The sequence below is a fragment of the Colossoma macropomum genome, unplaced genomic scaffold, assembly GCF_904425465.1.
Source record: "Colossoma macropomum unplaced genomic scaffold, Colossoma_macropomum, whole genome shotgun sequence".
Taxonomy (NCBI): Eukaryota; Metazoa; Chordata; class Actinopteri; order Characiformes; family Serrasalmidae; genus Colossoma; species Colossoma macropomum.
In genome coordinates this window covers 26094303-26114699 of record NW_023494804.1, presented here as the reverse complement: position 1 = coordinate 26114699, position 20397 = coordinate 26094303, and the positions used below count along the sequence as shown (strand labels likewise).

Genomic DNA, 20397 nt, shown 5'->3' with positions numbered 1-20397 from the left:
AAAAAAACGTTATTTAGGGTGGGGTGTGACAATTCACAAAATTTGCATATAATTCAGTTTGATGTGATGTGGTGATGCATTTTTGGATACAGAAAATTACAGTTCATTAACATGCCTTATGTTGATATATTAATGTTTCCATTTTCACTTTGTTAGAGTATTCAACATTGTAGGAGCGCCACATTTGACTCCTGAATTCTGGTTTCTTAGCAGTGTGCAGTCAGTGCCAGCCACAGTATAACGGCACCACAAGACGGTATACTGTTAGAGCGCTAATATATACACTGCATATATACGATGCTGCGATACACTGACTCTAAGATCTCTGATGTTTGTTTCCCTTGTGAACAGCAGCAGGGTAACAGGAAATGGTGAGATAGTTGCCTCAACTGACCATTGGGAGGAGAGAGACTAATAGCAGGGGCTTTTTTCTTTTTTTAATCTTTACACAATCTAAAGCAGCAGTTCTGTTTTAACCACTTCCTTTTTCTGCTTAAACTTAATTAGGGGTTCACACGAAGCAGAAGAAAGACTCTTAAGCTCCCCTTAAAGTGTCATACTATAAAATAATTGCATGGAAATAGCCAGTAGTGCATACTGGAAATGCGAGATGGGCTAATTATATGAGAAAACTATTAATAATAGACTACAGCTTCTACTTCTCAGTTCGTCCTTAAGCTGCTATTGCAAAACTTAGGCATACTTGCAGTGGACTTGTCATTGCCAGTAAAATGATCTTTGTGTAAACAGGCTGGCACAGTGTAAGTGGAAGACTGAGATAAGTGATATTAAGCAAAATGAAGCAAAAAATATGAATAAAATGGCTTGTACTTAAAAGGATTTTTCATGCATTCTCTAAACTTGGATCTTGGATTAGCCATAGTCAGTCAAGTTTGTATTCTGTATTCTCTACGTAAATTAGGCAAGTGCTGATATACAAATAGATTTCACATGACTGCATAACCCTTTATCACTGTTACTATACTGATACAATAGTCTATTAAGACAAAAATAAACAACACATTTAAGATAATACATGTAGTGTTCTCAGTGCCATTTTTAATAACAGTAATGTGTTGGTTGTTGGATATTTTAGGTATTTCTGTCTTTAAAATGAACTTCCCTGATAACTCTTGGCAGTCTTCATTAATTTCCACATAAAATGCTTTTCTTTTTCTTTTTTATCGGTCATATTGAGCATCATGTTTTTGCTTTCCCCTGGATTGTTTTTTCAAGACAGATGGTTCACCCTTTAGGTAACACATGTAAGAAAGGACATCACTGCAGCCTTTATCATGAGCTAAGAAGGTGCTCAGACTAATAATACACTAAAACAGCTGAAGAAACATTAAAAAAGCATGAGATCAGTGTTACAGTGAGGTGGGAACTTGTGAACCCTGACCTGCTCTGCATATCTAAAAATCACTAGTGAGACTTGTTTTACCTAAAATGCGGTGATGCTATTTTAAAGTACGCATGATAATATCTTGTGCTGATTATCGCAGTATACCTTGTTATTGAATGTCTGTAGTTTCTTTAGTGTCTAATGTAAATACATACAGATTTGTGAATAATTCAGGACTGCCGACTCATCTATTTATAACTATACATATATATTTAGAAATGGCTACAAATCAGTTGTGGTCACTTTAAGGTTGGTGGTTAGGAGTAGCCAAAACCCATAGCATAAGAAAAATATTGTTACTTCAGTGAAATGACTCAAATAGAAGTAGAAGTTCAAAAAACAACTTGTGTAGAAGTTCAAAAGTATCAAAAGAAAAAAACAAGTTAAGGCTACACTATGCAATTTCGGGGGATTTGGAGACCTCTCTGGTGGAAATATGTAATTGCATACAATGTGTGGAAGAACATTTTTTGTAAAGTCAGCTGTGCTTCAGACCCCTTCCCCGAGTGGATGAATCTGACTTTGTAACCGTTGAAGGAGAATTCAAAGAAAACCCTGTCACTTGGGGAAGGATGTGTCTGCTGAGGACCTAAGTAAATTATCTACTATTATCAATATAACTTCATCAGTATTATGTTGATTTTGCATTTTGAGGTTCTTTTTGAATCCGTGCATGTGACGTTAATATGATGTGACATTTTAGTGTTTTTTTTTCTCTTGACTCAGTAATGCTACTTCTTTCAATGTTAACAAAAAATATTACGTAATGCAGCTTTAAATACTGATTGACTTATAGAAATGCACTGGAATTTTTAGTCCATCCATTAAAAAGCTTACAGATGTGACCAATTATACAGCAGTACACATGCGATCATCAACATAAAAAGAATTAGTAAATAAATATTCATGGCTAAATGAGGAAAAAGTAGATCCTTTGCTTCACAACTACACTTTAGTAGAAGTAAAAGTTTTATAATTTGAAAATACTCATAAAAAAACGAATTCCTAAAAAATTTACTCAAGTACATGAAACCGAATGAACTAATTACCACCCACCTCTTTTAGAATAAACTGTTTTTTTTGGCAATTTTCAAAGACATGTATTTATTGTGTAGATGAAAACACAATTGACGTACCACATACTATAGCATCAGATTTCCGTTCTTTCATTTTTATTTAACAATAAAATAAAAGAAACAAAGATACAACCAACATATCCACATTCTCCTTTGTTTTAAAAGCATAGGCTTACACATCTTCCCACTTAACAATCTGCAATATATTTATATATATATATATATCTCTTTTCGTATACTCTGTGACACATTACAAGTTAATAAAAAAGACAAACAGTTTAAACATAAGCTTTAAAAAAGGTTTTATTTGAATTAGATTGTCTATGGATCTTTTGGAGTTTATCCACACAGAGGTCGGGTAACTGTAAATAGGCATCTCATCATATCTCATCGTTTACTTTGGTGCGAGTGTCCTCAACTGCTTAGAACAATGAGAATGATCCTGGATAAGCTACAGTTGTATTCTCTCTGATATTTTTCAAGTCATCCAGCCTTCTGTTGGTGCAAACCTACACAGCTTGCCTTGTCCTGACCTTGGTCAGCCATGTTGGTAAGGTTAAGGCTGACCGAGTGTGCAATTTACAGTTACACAAAACCACTTGTGTTTTTAAGGGAGGATATCTTGTCATTCGGTTGGTGATTGACCAATAACTTCAAGTTTACTCTACTTTATCAATTTTTCACTCGACATGCATGCACCTGGGGTCCATATGAGCACCTTTATATATCGTAATATAGCACCATTTTTTTTTAAAAGTCAGTCAGGACCCGGCTGTCGGCATGCACGAACTTTAAAAACTTTATGTATCCTTCGATCGTACGTATCCTACATGTTGCAACCTTTTACAAACATTACAAGGCAATTAATGAATATTCATACAGTACCATACATGTTAAACGTGAACTAATACAGTACACACGTTAAAGAAAGTGCTACAATACAGAACAATTGCTTTTCTTGTTTTGAGTCTTATAATATTCTATAGGACTATAGGAGGACACACTAATGATGTACATTACATTATCAAAAGATACACCAAAACATTTTTATTTCACCGTTTCTTTTGTAGTCTTTATCAAACACGTATACTTCTAAATTCCAACTGCAGCAGAGATGCCATGATCAACACAAAGAAAAAGGAAACAAACCAACAAAGCTTCGATATCCACACCTTTACAGCACGTTACCTACACGACTATCAGTTATTAACACATAAAGAGGCCTATGCACTTTGGCCGGACCGCTATTTTCAAACTGGTTTCTCGTAATTACTCGTTCTTGTGAAGTCCTACTATTAAGAATGCTCAGTTACCCCATTCAAAATTGTCTAACTTTTGCTTTTTAGGTCAAGAAATGTTTCATTTCTTTTGTCTTGTGCCTCAAAAAGTACTATAAGAACATCTACATTACATTTTGGTGATAAAGGCAAATAAAATTTGTAACAACAAATCATAAACCTAAGCTAAATCATTACAATCACATTGTAATGATTTTAAGGCTTATGGGTTAAAAAAGTGTTACTAGAATACAAGTTAGGCTATGCATTATAACAGTCCAATTCTATGAATTCAAGTTTTATGATGAACTACGAAAGCTGCGATATAATAACTTTTTAACATGGCCTCACAGATAGATACTAAGTTAAGTATGCACTTAATATAGAGCAGCCCATAAATTTTCTCCTGATCTGCCAATCGAGCAACCTCACCCTGAACTGCCTGGAAAAACTGGAATCCTTCACTAGGAACTAAATGATGTAAACTAATGATAAATGCAGTATTTGCATACCACTTTGAATAAAATGGTACCAAACAACATTTTATAGTATTGTGATCATTTGTCATATACTATACACACACAACATACTTTGTTTCTCTGAGGTCAAAGAAAACAAACGTGTATACAATTTTAAAGTGCATCTTTTTTCATCTGTGTTTTATATGTACTATCTGTACTACTACACAGTACTGTGCAAAAGTCAGAGACCACCCTCCATTTATTTCATTTACAGTCAAGATGTTCATTAAGCAGAAGTTATCTGTTTTTCTGCGTCAAGAAAAAAAACACAGAAAACATACACAGTACAGTGCAGAAGATTAGATTTAGTCACCTTAGAAAGTTAAATTAAAAGCTGTTCATCAGGACAGTAAGTGTTCATTTGCTAAGAAAAACATTGAGTAAATACAAATAAGAGTAATACATATCGCTGTTGTCAGAACAAAACCTTATATCTCCAAAATGGTAACTTTACAGGAGAGGGAAAAAACATACTTGACTTTTAATCAAGTCAGTGGAACCAGAGTTTTTTACAAGTCATTTTGGACCATTTCTTTTGGTCCATTCATCATGAAATTCACACATAATGGAATGGGCAACAGGCATTTTCAGATCATGTCAAAAACTGAAAAATGACAAAAATGGAGATACAAGGTTTTGTTGCAACAGCAACAATATGTCAAAGTGTTCATTTACCCATTTCCTAACCTCCCTTTTAGCAAGCCCATTATTACCTGTGGTTATCAACCAACACCTGGTTTAGCTGGTTGGTTTTTCATGATGTTAAATCAAATGTGAAATTTAACAAATCCATGCAGCGTCTTGGGGCATCGAGGAGAAATCTTGAACCAAACTTTATTCTTCAAACCAACTCAGCAGATTTCAACTACTCTTTTCTAAATATGAAATTCCTGTTTCTTTTAAATGCATTTATGTTTGTTTGAATCTATTTTAATCCTATATGTTGATTTTACTGGCCAAAACACACTTATTGCTACTGTAAACAGTTTTCAATAAACTGAACACTTAAGTTAACAGAACACTACACAGAAGCCTCAACAACTAAATATAATTTCATAAATATTAGTACTTACTGCACCCATTGATGTTATTACAGCTTGCATACTTTTTGTTTTCAGAAATCTGCAGGGATATTTTTCCACAATTCCAAAGTTCAGTCTTAGAAGTTGGTTGAATTTTCTGCTTTTCACAATCTGAGTAATCCTAAACCCATTCAGTGATGTTGAGGTCTGGACTCTGGGGTGGTCGGTCCATTGTTCTGAGAACACCAACAGATTTACCTAAAACATTTGCACAGTACTGTACATTTTCTGCTTTTTTTCTTGATGCCTAAAAAATGAGTCACTCATACTTAATCGCCATTTTGACTGGAAATGAATTAATGAAGGGTTGTCTCTGACACCTGCACAGTTCTGAAAGTCAGAGGTAACATTTTATGGCCTTCACTCCTTTCTTTATCACTTTTCAAGGGTACAGCTTTTTCCTATAGAAATCAATTTAATATTCTAATATGGTCTATTAACTGGCTTTAACAATAGAATCTATAGTTGATGTCAATGCCCAGTATTCATGAGCCCTGAAATATAATAAATGAATAGGAGAAAAGAGCATTCATAAGAGGTAATCAACCACAGTTCTTGAAAAGGTAAATAAACAACAATAAAAAAAGAATAAGCTAAAATTTCAAAGACTACTATGGGCCAGTTTTCTGGACGCTGAGTTTCCGGACTACTCCTAGACTAGAATTTCCACTTTTTGTGTAATTTATTTCGAGACTAGGTGTAATCCACGTCCGGAAAATGAACCCAAAAAGTTTGCTGCTAGCAGAAATGTTCCATAACAGGCGCTGCCCCTTGAGGCAGCTTTCATCATACAATATGCATACAGTCAGTCATACTAAAATGAGGAACCTCTATGCAAACATTACAATGAAAGCTACTGCCAATCACACGCAATGTTTCTTGGTCATGTCTCTATATCGCATTCTGCTGCTCTCTTGCTTTACGAGACCTTAACTGTGACAAAACAGAGCTGAAATGATGACAGGTCACATGATACAGCTAAAACTGGTCCAAATATACTTATAAGAGTACTCTATAGAGGCTAATGTGCTGTATTTTCCTTGTGAGACGGTCTTTATGTGCGCGATTGTCTTAAATCTCACACACGTGAGAAACAGATCCCTCCTTGTAGTCACATGGGTGAGAAATAGTCCCTTCTTGAAAGTTCAAATAGTAGAAGCAGCAGCAGCAGCAGCTAGAAGTGCTGTTTTAATAAAGTGCTTGTGGGAAGTGCTGCTTACGTCTTATGTCTTAGGACATTTTAAATGGGTCAGTCATGTGAGCTAAGCTCACATGACACCTTCTTCATGTTCCACTATCACATATAAGAGAAACAGAACTCTAAAACAGATAGCTCTATAAATTGCTAATGGTCAAAAATGCATCATATAGCTAGTTAATAACTCTACCGTTATATCAAAGTCATTTAAAGCACTAAGAACCAATAGGAATGGGCAAACGGATTGCTTTTTTGTCAGCTGGACATTATTTGCATACATGAACAAGCTCAAGTACATCTCTCAGACCACACACTAAGTCTAATAAGATATAAGGGGGAAATGATCTGTTTCAACAGTAACATCTGAATTGACCTTTTAGCTTTAATTGTGCTCTGAGGCGCGAACAAATGTCCAGCAGCGCAAATCTGTCCCCACAGAAAAGGCATCTGAAGGGCCGCTGCCAGTCAGTTCTGAGGCTGGTGTATGACTTGAGACACTGCTTGCTGAGCGCTACTGTTTGAATGTCAAATGTCAAGCATCTCGTAAACACCTCTGTCCTACGACAAGCATATTTCCACAGACCTTTTTTTTTTTTAAGATTTACTTTTTCTCCCTCTACACTTACACTGCAATTGCACAACCCCTTTAATACATTTGACTGGAATTTAAACAGGTACTAAAATGCAGACTTAGCATTATGAACATTACGTAAGAGTGCTTTAAGTATTTGTGCTGTCCTCAGGATGAATGGCAATGCCAAGACAGCGCCACAAAAACGGCTTCCATTAGTTTAAGCCTTTGAGAAGACCTCATAACAGTTAAACTGTATAGTCAGTTATGACATGAAGCCCTGTTTTAAGTATGAAAGCGGTTAAAGCCCTTAACATACCCGTCGGGTATGTTTTAAAATATACTATAGCTTGTTAAGATACGATGTGACTATCCATTGGTCACTCGCTAAACATTACGACTCTATTAAGAATGCCGCGAGCATGCCAGTTAAACAATAACCAGATCTTCTTACAGATATAAATAAGTGCTGCTATATTTTGAATCTACACATTTTCACCACTCAATAAACATGTGACTTGCCTTAATGTGAATTTATTTCAATTAAACTCTGTGCAGGGATGAGGGACTTTGAATTTTTAATTAGGATAACCCATAGCAAGTGTGTAGCTAGCTTTGCTCTAATTTATAAAAAGTGGGTCTGTGAACACCGGTCTGCTCAAATGCTCTCAAGCAATTACATTAAAAGCCATCTCAGTATTAGGTACGCTTGCTGTGAAGCAGGTCCTAGCATGCTAAACCAATGGTGACGATGATGATGACGATGACCAGTATCTGAACTGAACTCAGACATCTGTGTTTTTCCTTAACCAACTGCTATATAAATGTAAGAGGGTAATATTTAAACAGGCCAAACAACACCTTCCTAATCAGTTAAATCCTTAACCTGTCTATTGTCATTTTAGCTAGCTGCTAGTGTTTCTATCCCTGTCTAAAGGTAGAGAGAGAAGAAAGGGCTTGTTTATATGTAAACAATGGTAGTTTTTAATATTAGTCTTTCACAATGAACTATTAGCCATATGCAAATGTTGAACATGGTCAGTCAAATGACACGTTTTGTTGATTTTTTAAGTGAGAATAAGTAAACACGTCCTCTACAGGAAACAAACTTATCGCTGCTGTCGGAACAAAAAATCTCCAAAATGGTAACTTTACAGGAGAAGGAAAAAGCGAACTTTACTTTTAATGTAAGTCAATTGAACTCCCCTCCCCCCCCCCTCCCCCCCCAAGTCATTTTGGGTCATTTCTTTTGGTCCATTCTTCATGAAATCTACACATAACGTAAAGGGCAACAAGCATTTTCTAATTATGCCAAAAAACTGAAAAACGACAAAAATGGATGGTTTTGTTCCGACAGCAGCGATATGCTGCGTTTGACTAGGCCTGGAAGTGGGAAGTCAGAGCTCAGACTTGCTTTCCAAGAAAGCCAGTATTGTAGCAACAGCTTTCGCTAGTGATAGGAGTGATAATGTTTTTAGCTTCTTGAAACAGTGAATGGTGTGGTCAGTGTTTCAGATGTTGACCAATCTGAAGCAAATATGATTTAAAAGTAGAAAGCTAGTTCACTGATTTGATGTCAAACCCAGAGCTCAGAGATGAGAACACCAGCCAATCGCAGCATTAAATATGCAAATTCTATTACACTATTTCTATTTATTTGCTGAGTTTAATGTACTGGAACAAAATTAAATGAAAACATTTATGTAGAAAATGTGCTAGAACGTTTGCACAGGCCTGTGCCGGAGTGTGTTCTCTGTAGAACTTAGAAAATCAACAAACCATGTAATTTTACCTGTATTTATGCCCAAACATATGCACATATATAGCTCCAAAGATTGCATGTATATAGCTTGACAGATTAACTGTGTATGATGAGAAGAGGTCTAATATTTAATTCTCTGAATTGTTTTTTCTGTATTAAGAATTTTAATACAGATTTACTTTTTTCTTACATTTTATATGGAAAACTATGCAAATGTGTTGCAACTGCATTAGGCCTCGTGTAAGTAGAACAGGCCAATCAGTCAAAATAGGAATCAGCAGATTTTTGCTCTAAACATGCAACTGGCTGGTTTATTTTTATTTTATTATTATTTTATGACCTAAATAATGTGAGGCAGGTAGGTGCACTCGCGCTATATTTGAATGCGTCTGCTACACCTGTACCAAACTGTCATAGCATAATTATGCACAACGCATTGTGCTAAATAGCAAATTGCCTCTTGCTTTGCAGCACTTTATTAGATTGTTACCATTAAATAAACGACTGCATTTTCGTTTACAAACTAAAAAGTAAATATGTTATTTATCTTACAATTTGGCTAACAGAAAGTGCTGAAATTGGGCTAGTGTGTTTCATTTAGCCCACACAGTGTGAGCTTTGGATTTAAAAAAAGATTAAAAATCTGCCCAAGAAACTGGCCAATTAGTCAAGAAATTGGAAAGAGCCATAAAAATTCATGATTGGTGCATCTCGACGTATAAAATCAGCTGGAATCATTACATGATCAAGTTACTGATTGGCGTATGTTACCTTGCTCTTGTTATTTTAACAGAACGTTTCTTTCTGTTTTGTAGAAAATCGGTAACAGGAGAAAAATACAGCCAGAATTTCCTCCTGCATCTTTACACTATGTTGTTTTTTTTCTTGATCTTTCATGTGTTGAGTTACTGTAAACTTTTACTTACTTAACCTAAAAGTTTGTAAATGGTCACTTTGCAACACTCTTCCATGTACAGTACTATATCTCTGACATGCAAACCTCTTGCCTAGTTAATTCATTTATATATTCTTCTAATTTAATCTGACCTTCCGCCCAGCAAGAAGAATTTGTGTTTTCATCTTTCAAAGCTCGTTCACTCCGCCTGGGTGCAAATGATCTGTCCACAGAAATGTGTATTACTACCACCAATTCTGGATGTGTAAAACAGGCATTTAAAATTGCTACTTAATTCAACTAATCACACAAGTGCATTCGCTTGGACACACGCACACACTAACACACACACCAACACACACTAACACACAAGCATTTCAGCATGGCTGAAGAATGTGTAATGAAATGTTTGTCCTCTGCAACTTAAACTAGGGATGAGTCATGAACAGTCATGAACTTTTTTAAAATAGTGAATTAGGGCTTTTTTGATTGTCATTTTTGATATTCAAATTATCATGTAGTTGTGGCTGTCACTACCTGATTTGAGCCGGAAACGCGATTTGGACCACGCAGGTGCAAAAGTGTACGTGAACCAACCCAATTTGGAGTACGCATGTGCAGGAACGTTGTAAAACGACACCGGAAATGACATACCATAGTCCAAATCAGGTTTCTGGTTCAAATCGAGTTGCAACAGTGGCTGTTGGGATAACAGCAGATCCTGTTCTGATTTTTCCTTTATTGCCCCCTTGAATACTAAGTGTTTTAACCACCATAGTACTGTAAGAATGCACGAGTTTGTACAGAAGGGCCATACGCATGTAATGCACTGGCCAGACGCTGTCATTTGTGTTCATGTACTTGCGTTGAGTATGTTTCCGGCCTAAAGCCCTATTCGAGCAGGATTAGTTTTACCAGAGGAAGTCGGTATGATGTCGGTAATCACTCAAATTACAGCATGTCCACATGTAATACTAATCCCGCTTGAATAGGGCTTAATACACGATGTATCTCTTTGAATACGCCTTTTTACGCTCTCTTTTTATTTTACATGAATTTTCCTCAACCTAATAGATGAAAATGCACCCAATTCACATTCTGTTTGTTGCAACGTAAACGTGATTATGAAAGCTACTGTGGAAAATAATTGTGAGCATCTTAAATAATCACACTCAGCTGATTTTGTGGTAATTGTGACAGGCCTAGTTCTCAGTGTACATTTCAAGCCACGTCACCTATTACAGATTTGCTTTCTGCACCTGGGTTTAAAACAGCACAGTAACAGATGTTGAGTGGCATCACTGTCTCTGGTGGTGTCTGCCCTATGTGTTTGGTGTGCAGTAGCCTATAGCCTTAAAAGTCCTATTGTTTTTCTGTGTGTGTGTGTGTGTGTGTGTGTTATTTGAACATTTCTCAAATAATGCCATACAAATTGGAATATCAAATTTGACTGAAATGCCCATCCCTACTTTAAACTGTACCTAACGTCTAGCAGAGCCTCTTAACCTAAGCGTAGCTCCTTCATATCCTACCAACCCGCTTTTGAACTGGCACCAATCATCCGTATATTAGAGAGAAAAAAAAGAGCAATGCTGCTAGGCTAAATGTAAAAGTGCTATTGTAGTTGACCAGAGTCGTACAGTACAGTAACAGGCTATAGAGGTACATTGTGTGGAAAACAGGCTTAGAAATTAGAATACTGGAGCCGTTCACTTCTGCTAGGTGTGAAGCATCTGACACACACACACACACACACACTCTCACACACTCACCATGGTGTGCACCGTTACACACACACACATCCTGGTAAGCCGCAGGCCCAGTGCCAGAACAAAATCATGAGTGTGGCATCTGACAACCACGGAGGGCTGGGGTCGGGGTGATGTTTTATCCTCCCACAACATACAGAATACAAAGTGATGCAGATAATCTGTCCTATGTTAATCAATATAGCCTTTTAGACTGGAAAACTACACAAACGTTTAGTTGCACGTTTTCGCCACTATAGCAGCACGTGCAAAATAGTGGGCTCAGCGGGAGAATGGCTAGGTGGTCGGGCATTTCCCCAAGAAATGACCCTCTGACGCCAGGCCTGGTGTCTACACATACACACACACACACACCACTCACTCACATGCGCGCGCGCGCGCACACACGCACACACCATGGTGACTCGATGTGTACTACCCCCCCTTTTCCCCGGCACAACACACACACACACACACACACACACACACACACACACCAGGGCGAGCCGTCGTCAGTCCTCGTTCTCGTCGGCGTCCGCGCGCCTCTCCGTCCTCCTGTCCGCGCGGCACGCCAGTATGCGGCGCATCTCCTCCTCGTAGCGCATGAAGCTCTCGCCGAAGCGCGCCCACGCCTTCAGCGGCACGGTGATGGCGCTGCGGTGAGGCTGCCGCACCTCGCTCACCTTCAGGAAAACGCCGCGCCGGTTGGCGCCCACGTCGAAGTAGAAGCGCTTGTTGTCCACGCGGAAGGAAGCGGCCTCGGGCAGAAGCGCGCGCGCCCCTTCTAAGCGGCCCCGGTCTCCGGTGCGCGCGCGCTCTCCGGCCTCCTCGGCGTCCGCGTCGCCGAAGTCGTCGATGAGCTGCGAGAGCGCGTCGCGGAACTCGATGAGCCCCTGCGCGGGCAGCACCACCGTCTGCTCGGCCGCGGCTCCTCCGGCGCCCGTCCCGTAGTAGCCCACGCCTCCGCTGGCCATCCTGCCCGTGCCGCTACTGACCGTCTGCCTGATCCGGAGGAACCGCCCGCGCTGGTTCTCCTTCAGGTCCAGGTAGTACTTGCGGTTGTCGCGCTCGATCAGCTCGCTCTTCAGCACGCGCTGCGCCGCCGCCGCCGCGTGCTCGTCGGACGGTGTCGGCGAACCGGAGCCGGCCTCACGCTCGCGCTCGTCGTCATCCTGCTCGTCCTCGTGCCTGCCCTGCTGAGCCTGGCGAAGTCCAGCGCGCGCGTAGCAGTCGATGAAGCCGCCCAGGCTGCAGCGGAGCTCGGGCGCGAGCGCCATGGACAGCGTAAGCTTGCTCTTGCGCACGCCGTCGCCTCTGCCCCGGCCGCCGCTGCCGCCGCCCCCTCCTGCTCCTCCGCGCCCGCGGCCCAGCCACACCTCGGCGATCTTGAGGAACCGGCCCCTCGCGCTCTGCTTCACGTCCAGGTAGAAGCGCTTCTTCTGCACATCCACGCGCTTCGAGGCCAGCTCCTGCACGTCCGCGCATGGCGGCGGCGGCGGCGGGAACGCGCCGCGTGGACACTCGGCCACCCTCCCTCGGCCTCTGCTGCCGTCAGCCATCATCATCATCCTCTCTCTCTCGCTCAGTCAGTCACATCCCGCGCGGACCCGGCTCCTGGCTCTCTCCATGCGGCTCGAGCTCCTCTCCCTTCTCCTCCTCCTCCTCGTCCTCGTCGTCGTCGTTCGGGTTTGTTTCAGCGCGTGCTCGACGAGTAACCTCGCTTGACCTGAAAATGGCAGCTGAGCCGGCTAAGCGGAGGCATCGGCTCGCGCTCGAGTCCCCCGGTAGGAAAGGTCAAGCGAACCGCACGAAGACTCATCAACTAACCATGGGTGCCTTTTTTTGTTCTACCGCTCGCGCTCTCTCGCTGTCTTTTCTCCTCACTGCAAATCTGACACTTATCCGATGCTGCTGGAAACACCAGCGAGCCTGCTGAAACGAGGGAGAGAGGGAGAGAGAGATAGGGAGAAAGAAGGGAACCGTCCAATCCTGGAAGCCACTAGAGGGCGCTGCATCAGCACAGCGCAAATGAACTCAATGACCCTCCCCCCTCCCCCTCACACTTACTCTCCAGCGGCTTAAAGACACAGACAGTGAATTAAAACCCAGCGTTCAAGTTCACGTTCAAATAAACCTCATTTTCTTCGCCTGTTCTGTCACAAACAACGATAAATGATTAGTAAAGGTTGCGTACAGAGGCTCTTACACTCGTTTCCGCGCACATCCATCAGTAGCCACGTCCATACGTCCCTCCCCTCATTCTCTACCTTTGTGTAGCCTGTGCTACTTCTCAGATGGATTTAAGACAGCATTTCACCTCACATGCCCTTAGCTGATGTTACTGTCTATTGATAGGTCTCCTGTTTTTCCCTCCCTCTCCCATTTAGGCCTCTCTGTGTCAGCTTTAAGCTCTAGGTAGAGGCTTTGAAGCACAAGGTTATTTAATGTAAGGGTCCTGAAAGCCCATAGTATAGATTAGCCTTTTTAAAAGGCTATTTCTGACAACACAATTGGCATCTGAGGACATGGGATGAGATTGCAAGCTGAATGCTGACAAGGCTGCGGCGTACAGCTCGTGTCGTAGGGAGGAAGGGAGATGTCCTCAGATGCCCCCCGCTCCCACTGAATATGAAAGCCGATGGTAATTAAGCCTCTCCGTGCATCATTTTCTGGGTAAGAGTATCTGCTAAATACAATGTAATGTAGGTCTAACAGACCTCTAATAATGTAATGTATGCCTTTTAACACTGCATTTAACAAAAGGCCTGGCTGAAATGGGTCGATTTCAAGTTTGTAAACAAAACGCAGTGCTCATCTCAGATGATCTCAGTCGGGTGGTTTAGATGGTCATTTGCGAGACACGTTGGAGTGACCCACTGGGAGTGTTATAAAGTGACTGTCCTTCTTGTGAAGGATTTGAACACATGACATCATAGCATGTCCCCCGAATATCCAAAGTACTAAACAGTTGTGAATTGCTGACTGATCTCTTACACTCCCTGGTTTCCTATTATTTATATATGAAGCATGAATTTACGCATTCAGAACACCTACCAGAGAACTTGCTTGGGAAAATTCTGGTGTGGTGCACAAAATTTCTCGAGATATCGGACAGTTTGAGTGGACGTCCGTCATCGCCTGCGCAAGCAAACTGATTATCAAGCTGCAGGTGGTGAACCACACAATATTCTGTTTGAAACGTGTTTAAAGTAGAAGGTTTGTGGTTCCAAAGTTCAGAAACTGTAGCTATGCTCACCTCAGGAACAATGGGCGGGCTTCAGGAGGCCGGGCCTGTCCTGGATGACCACTGTGCCTCCATATCCCCTAAGGAGCTTCCAAGCAGTATTTAGCTTTGTAACCTATTTACTATCAATACATCATAGTTGTACGCTAGTATTCATAAGAATGCTTAATATAAGTTGCTGGAGTTACAGTTTTGAACGCTGCCTGTGAGTTTTGCACAGCATCCACATGGATTTCCTCCAGCTGCACCGATTTACTCACATGGTCTGAAAACCTGGATAATATATGGATTGGCCACAACTGTTCTAGTGTGTGTGTCTCTGTCTGTGGCTGTGCGCAGCTGTAGTCTCTGACCCTGAGTAGCGCTTCCCTCAGGAGAGCAGCCAATGAGAGTTAACAGCTAAACAGATTGCAGGATTCTACTAGCCATGAGATTGCAGATCAGAGCTGCGTTCAGCACCAACAAAATGTAGCAAAACATTTAAACGGAAATGGTGGTGTGTTAAACACTGTGTTGTGTTACACTAGCATTGCAACTATGGCAGCTGACAAGACCATTCTTGGCGTTTTTTTCGAAGAATTTTCTGAGCCTGATGAAATGGGTTTAAATACGACAAACATGGCTTCTGACGTCTTCATTTGTTGCGTACACCAAGCTGCAGGGGCTGCATTTGTAGAGGACTTTATTCCATCCATTGTGTGCACTACGTTTTAATATGACAGGGTTTATACACACGTCGCTGCTGACTGGGTAACACCTCTGGCTCACCACAGAGACAAACTTCAACGCCAACTGTACACCATTTCTCACTGTTTTGACGAAACATGCTGTTCAACCCAGTAATCATACCAAAATGGTGCACATCATTTTGAGATGTGCCGCTTATCATCCAATGATTCAAATAATCAATGAAATATTAGGATTCAGGTAGTGCTACTAAGTTTGAAGGTCTGAATCAGCCAGTTGTAGTGAAGCATTCATTGCAGGGGTCAACTAAAACAGAGAGTTCAGGTAATCAATCAGAGTGCATTATTAATCTAGCCAATCAAAATGCACTATTCAGGTAGCAATTAAGAGCGTTGGACTCAATTAGCCATTCAGAATACAGGATTCAGGTAGCCAATCAGAATGCTGGATTCAGCTTCGACTAGCCAATCAGACTGAAGATTTTAACTAACCATTCACAGCACAGCATCCAACTAGCCGGTCAGAGCTCAAGACTCAGATAGCCAAACAAAGTGTAGGATTCAATTAGCCAAACACATTGCAGGATTTAACTAGCCAATCAGTGTACAGCAATCAGAGAACAGAATTCAACTGTCTGATTTAACTACAGTGCACAGCATCAAGGTAGCCCGGGGCGCTCAGTCCTGATCGCGGATATCTACTACCCTGGAGAATCCAGATCCCACACACTTGGCTCTACTACTCAGATGCCACTGAAGGCCTTCATGAATCAGGTGCATTAGATTAGGGATGAAGCAAAACTCTGCACGGTGTTAGATCTCCAGGACCTGGACTGGGCACTCCTGAGATCGCCAATCACAACACAGCATTCATGTAGCCAGTAAGAGCACAGGATTCACATAGCTAATCAGAGGAAAGGATTCAGGTAAGTGATCAGAGTGCAGCAATCAGATAGCCAATCAGAGCACAGTATGCATTCAGTAAGCCAGTTAGAGCACATGACTCAGGTGCCAATCAGAGGGCAGGATTCAGGTAGCCAATCAGAGTGCTGGTTTCAAGAGGGAAAAAAGAGAGAGAGAGAGAGAAAGAGACACAGAGAGAGAAAGCGAGTGTGTATGGAGAGATAGAGACAAAGAGAAACTGTGTGCAGAGAGAAAGAGTGAGCGCTCTATGTGGGGCTGTTTGGGGTGAAATACACTGAAACACTTGCACACACACATTATTGGCACACAGCCATAAAACACTTGAGCATACAGACACGCTAATTGCACACAGCTATGAAACACTAGCACATATGTGTGAATGATTGTACACTGGCAGCCAGGGACACGGTAAGTAGGGCTGCTGAGTTTAGGGCTGGTTAACTGCAACAGCTAAAAACAATTTAAAAAGATCTGAACGTGAAACTAATTTAAACATGGTGAATATCGATATAGTGTGGATATCTGCTTGTTTTAGAGTGTATTTTTATGTTTGATTATACATTTTCAAAACCTGCAGTAGCCACACACTGTTTTTGTTAATGTATTTTCATCAAAGAGAGCTAAATTGTTTCTCTTGCCCACTGCTGGCCGCTTGGGTGCATCACTAAAACACACACAGGTTGATGTGCAAAGAGAAAAGGTGTGCACAGCTGTAGACTATTTCTGAGCCCAGGTGCCTAATTTTTTTTTAAACATAAAGAAGCCGTAATGATGTCCTGCGCTTTGAATACATTCTTTTGTTTATCAGCTGTTAGTTATATCTCCCGCTTGCAGTGTCTTCGAGTGTGTGACTGTGGGAGTGACACAACTGGGTACCGCCTCAAAGGTGCAAAGTACAGGGGTTCTTGAGGGGGTCCTGGACCCCCTGATTAACCTCTTGGACCCCTGAGTGTCTCATCATCCATAATCAAAATTCTGGGGGGGCCCCTGAAAATAAACTTATTTTGACCTGCGTGACGCTTAAATACAAATTGAGAGAAAGGTCACTGTTCAGCTGCTTCACTCATATACTTAACTAACTAGAGATGCAGCACAGGGAGGAGCTGTAGCAAACTGCTTCATAGCCTTGCAACTGTAACTATTGTAAAAGCTTTACAGTATGCCATAGCATCTATGTTAATCTGAAACTTACCCAATTTCCCAAGAGATCATTAGCCTATTTTTCAAACCAAAAACAAAAGAGATATGTAAAAAAAGTGTTTACATTAAAGTGTAAAAGTGCATTATGAAACCAGAAAAGAGTATTTCCAGGAGAAGATTTGTTAAACCAAACAGTTTGTTGTCATTAAAGCTAGCATCAGCTCTGCTATGGTGGCTGAGTGAAGGGTACTGCGTATGTTAAATAGTGCGTACCTCCATTAAAAACAATGGTTTCTAATTTTGGGATGCTGCGCAACGCAATGTGGTGCGTCCAATTTAGAGTAGCCAAACAACATGGGATCGCTGAATACCAGGGGGTATTTTGCACACTGACCGTTCCAAACATCAAGAATCTCAATGGAAATAAATGAACTTATTTTGCCCAGAAGGAGAGAGAGCAGATGGCCATTTATGTGGGCATATTTTCATCTCTTGCCATGTTATGACACATGCTCTGATTAACATAAATTATCAAAATTATTGAAATGATCATATCATTTTGATGTCACTGTTTACATTCCATACCCCCAACTTAAAACACCTTTCCGTGTCCCTGCAGGCTGTAGTCATTGGTGAGTACACTACAGTTTTCAGCATGCCTGGAAGTCATTTTGCTGTATAGGCCCCCCACATTCAGACTGTTATATCACATTACCAGTGTTGGCCAAAATAGTTTGAAAAAGTAATGAGGGCTGAACCACTGAATACACTGTTCTAAATCAGTAACGTATTCTGTAACAATGCATAAAAAGTAACATATTCAGAATACATTTAGAATAGAAATTTACTAAGATCATTAGTTTGACTGTCCGTCAAAAGAGCTCAGTAACACTAAGATAACTGATCATCACATGGATTAATCAGTGTACTCAGGCTTTAAAAGAGCTCAGTAACACCGAGATTAATAACTGATCATCACATTGATTTATCAGTCTACTCAGGCCTTAAAAGAGCTCGGTAACACTGAGATTAATAATTGATCATCACATTGATTTATCAGTCTACTCAGGCTTTAGCAGAGCTTGGTAACACTGAGATTAATATCTGATCATCACATTGATTTATCAGTCTACTCAGGCTTAAGTAGAGCTTGGTAACACTGAGATTTATAACTGATCATCACATTGATTTATCAGTCTACTCAGGCTTTAGCAGGAACTTCAGTGTTGGTAATGAAGCTGTTAATTGAGGTGCTCTTTAGAATTCCTCCAACAAACATGTTTGCTACATGCTGTGCACTGATTTTAAAACAGTTCATAACAAATGCTGTTGGTGTTTCTTTTGCAGATTGTGTTTTTTTTTTATTTGGTTGGTACGTATTCTAAAATTATTCTAATAAAACTAATAAAAAGGTAACTGTATTCTGAATACTGCCTTTTTAGAGTGTAACTCGGGCTGAATACGTGTTCCTGATACTTGTATTCCGTTACATCCCAGCCCTGCATATCACACAAATATGTATCACATTAATGTTGTATAATCACTCAGTTGGCTACAGTCATTTCCTAAAACAGACACAAAGCGGTTAAAGCTCGTCGTTACGCCTCCAGGCCTGTAGGGGGCGTCGACTCACATTCATACTAAAAACCCAACACACAAACAAGTGCCGAGGACGGCGGGAGAGTTTGGGGCTGATAACTCAGTTTACAGATAAAAAAAAATCCTTAAAACATTATGTTTACCGAGGAGACAGTTGAGTGGACCTATAGAGATCACATCTGCAGTTCGAAACTAGTCTTGTCCAGTTAGTCGTAAGTGTTAGAGCGACGAAACGGCTGTGATATTCCAGTTTGTGTTGAGCTCAGACAGACGGCAGGGGAGTCGCAGCTGGATTAGCAGAGGCTCAGAGACTCAACGCTCCTGGTGTCCGCATGAAAGCGTTCGTTGTGGCGTCCAGACAGGGAGCTTTCACACCGCATGTGAACATCCCTACTGGGTCCAGTAATGGCACCAGTGCCTGTTTCTCGTGTACTGTCCAGCTAAGTCTCGTTTAAAGTAGCGGAAAACCAGCTACAGCTATGGGTGACAGGACGCTGCCCTCATGGATGGCAAAACAACTTAACCAAGAAGACCATGTGCTCTCCCAGGTACGAGACAAAACGTTTTAAAATCTACTGACCTGCTGTCGAAGTCGTTGAACATAACTAGATGAAATCCTCATGGTGTGTTTGCTGTGTGGCCTTATTTGTGTTTGTAAACAGCTACAATTCCAGCCTTTAGTTCACTCCAGTTTATCCTGGGTTGCGTGTTTAGTTCCCTTTTTGTTGGCAGTTTAGAGTAAGGTGGGGGCTTTCTATTGGTCGACACAGTCGCTTATTTGCATATATTTTTTGCAGGTACCTGTACAAGACTGTGGCCATATTCAAATCAATTTCTGGTGGGAAGACTATACCACCATTTCAGTGAATTAACCACCGCCAGCATTACCACAATGAAGAGACTTGGGAGGCTGCTTTGTCTCTTTCTGTCATCAGAATAAAGCAGTAGTTTAAAGTCTTTAATATGTTTTTGTGATGAATGACAGAATGGGATTGTACTGTGACAGTCTTATGTTTACAGCACTGTTAGAGATGTGTACTACATTTATAACAGTTATTGAAATAAATAAAAGTAAGTCAGGTGCTGTAATTTCACTGCATCTACAAAAAAAGTAGATCTAATGAGTAGTGAACCCTGTTCATCATAACAGTTTCGTTTTACCTGCAGTGCAGTCATATTCTTTTGTCTTTACTCTTCTCTCTGAGTTCTGATTAGTATGCTGATGGTAAAAGCTACAGAGCTCACTGTCTGTATTCTTTATTTGCATAT

The 20397-nt window shown here is 40.8% G+C and overlaps 3 protein-coding genes across 3 annotated transcripts in view; 1 reads left to right on the top strand and 2 right to left on the bottom strand.

The window, feature by feature from the left end:
* LOC118824667 overlaps window positions 1-19861 on the bottom strand; it is a 34330-nt gene extending 14469 nt beyond the window's left edge. Inside the window, exon 1 of the mRNA XM_036594975.1 lies at window positions 19709-19861. The gene's annotated coding sequence lies outside the window, so the exon portion shown is untranslated. The remainder of the gene's footprint in view (window positions 1-19708) is intronic.
* purg (purine-rich element binding protein G) lies at window positions 12005-13896 on the bottom strand. Its single transcript, XM_036594984.1, has 2 exons — window positions 13742-13896; window positions 12005-13464 (listed from the first exon to the last, which is right to left on the bottom strand). The coding sequence occupies exon 2, from the start codon at window positions 13101-13103 to the stop codon at window positions 12048-12050; it is 1056 nt and encodes a 351-aa protein (XP_036450877.1). The 5' UTR covers window positions 13104-13464; window positions 13742-13896; the 3' UTR covers window positions 12005-12047.
* Window positions 19190-20397, top strand: part of wrn (WRN RecQ like helicase) — a 38809-nt gene continuing 37601 nt past the window's right edge. The window contains exon 1 of the mRNA XM_036594980.1: window positions 19190-19676. Coding sequence (XP_036450873.1) covers window positions 19608-19676 — 69 coding nt within the window. The 5' untranslated portion in view covers window positions 19190-19607. The remainder of the gene's footprint in view (window positions 19677-20397) is intronic.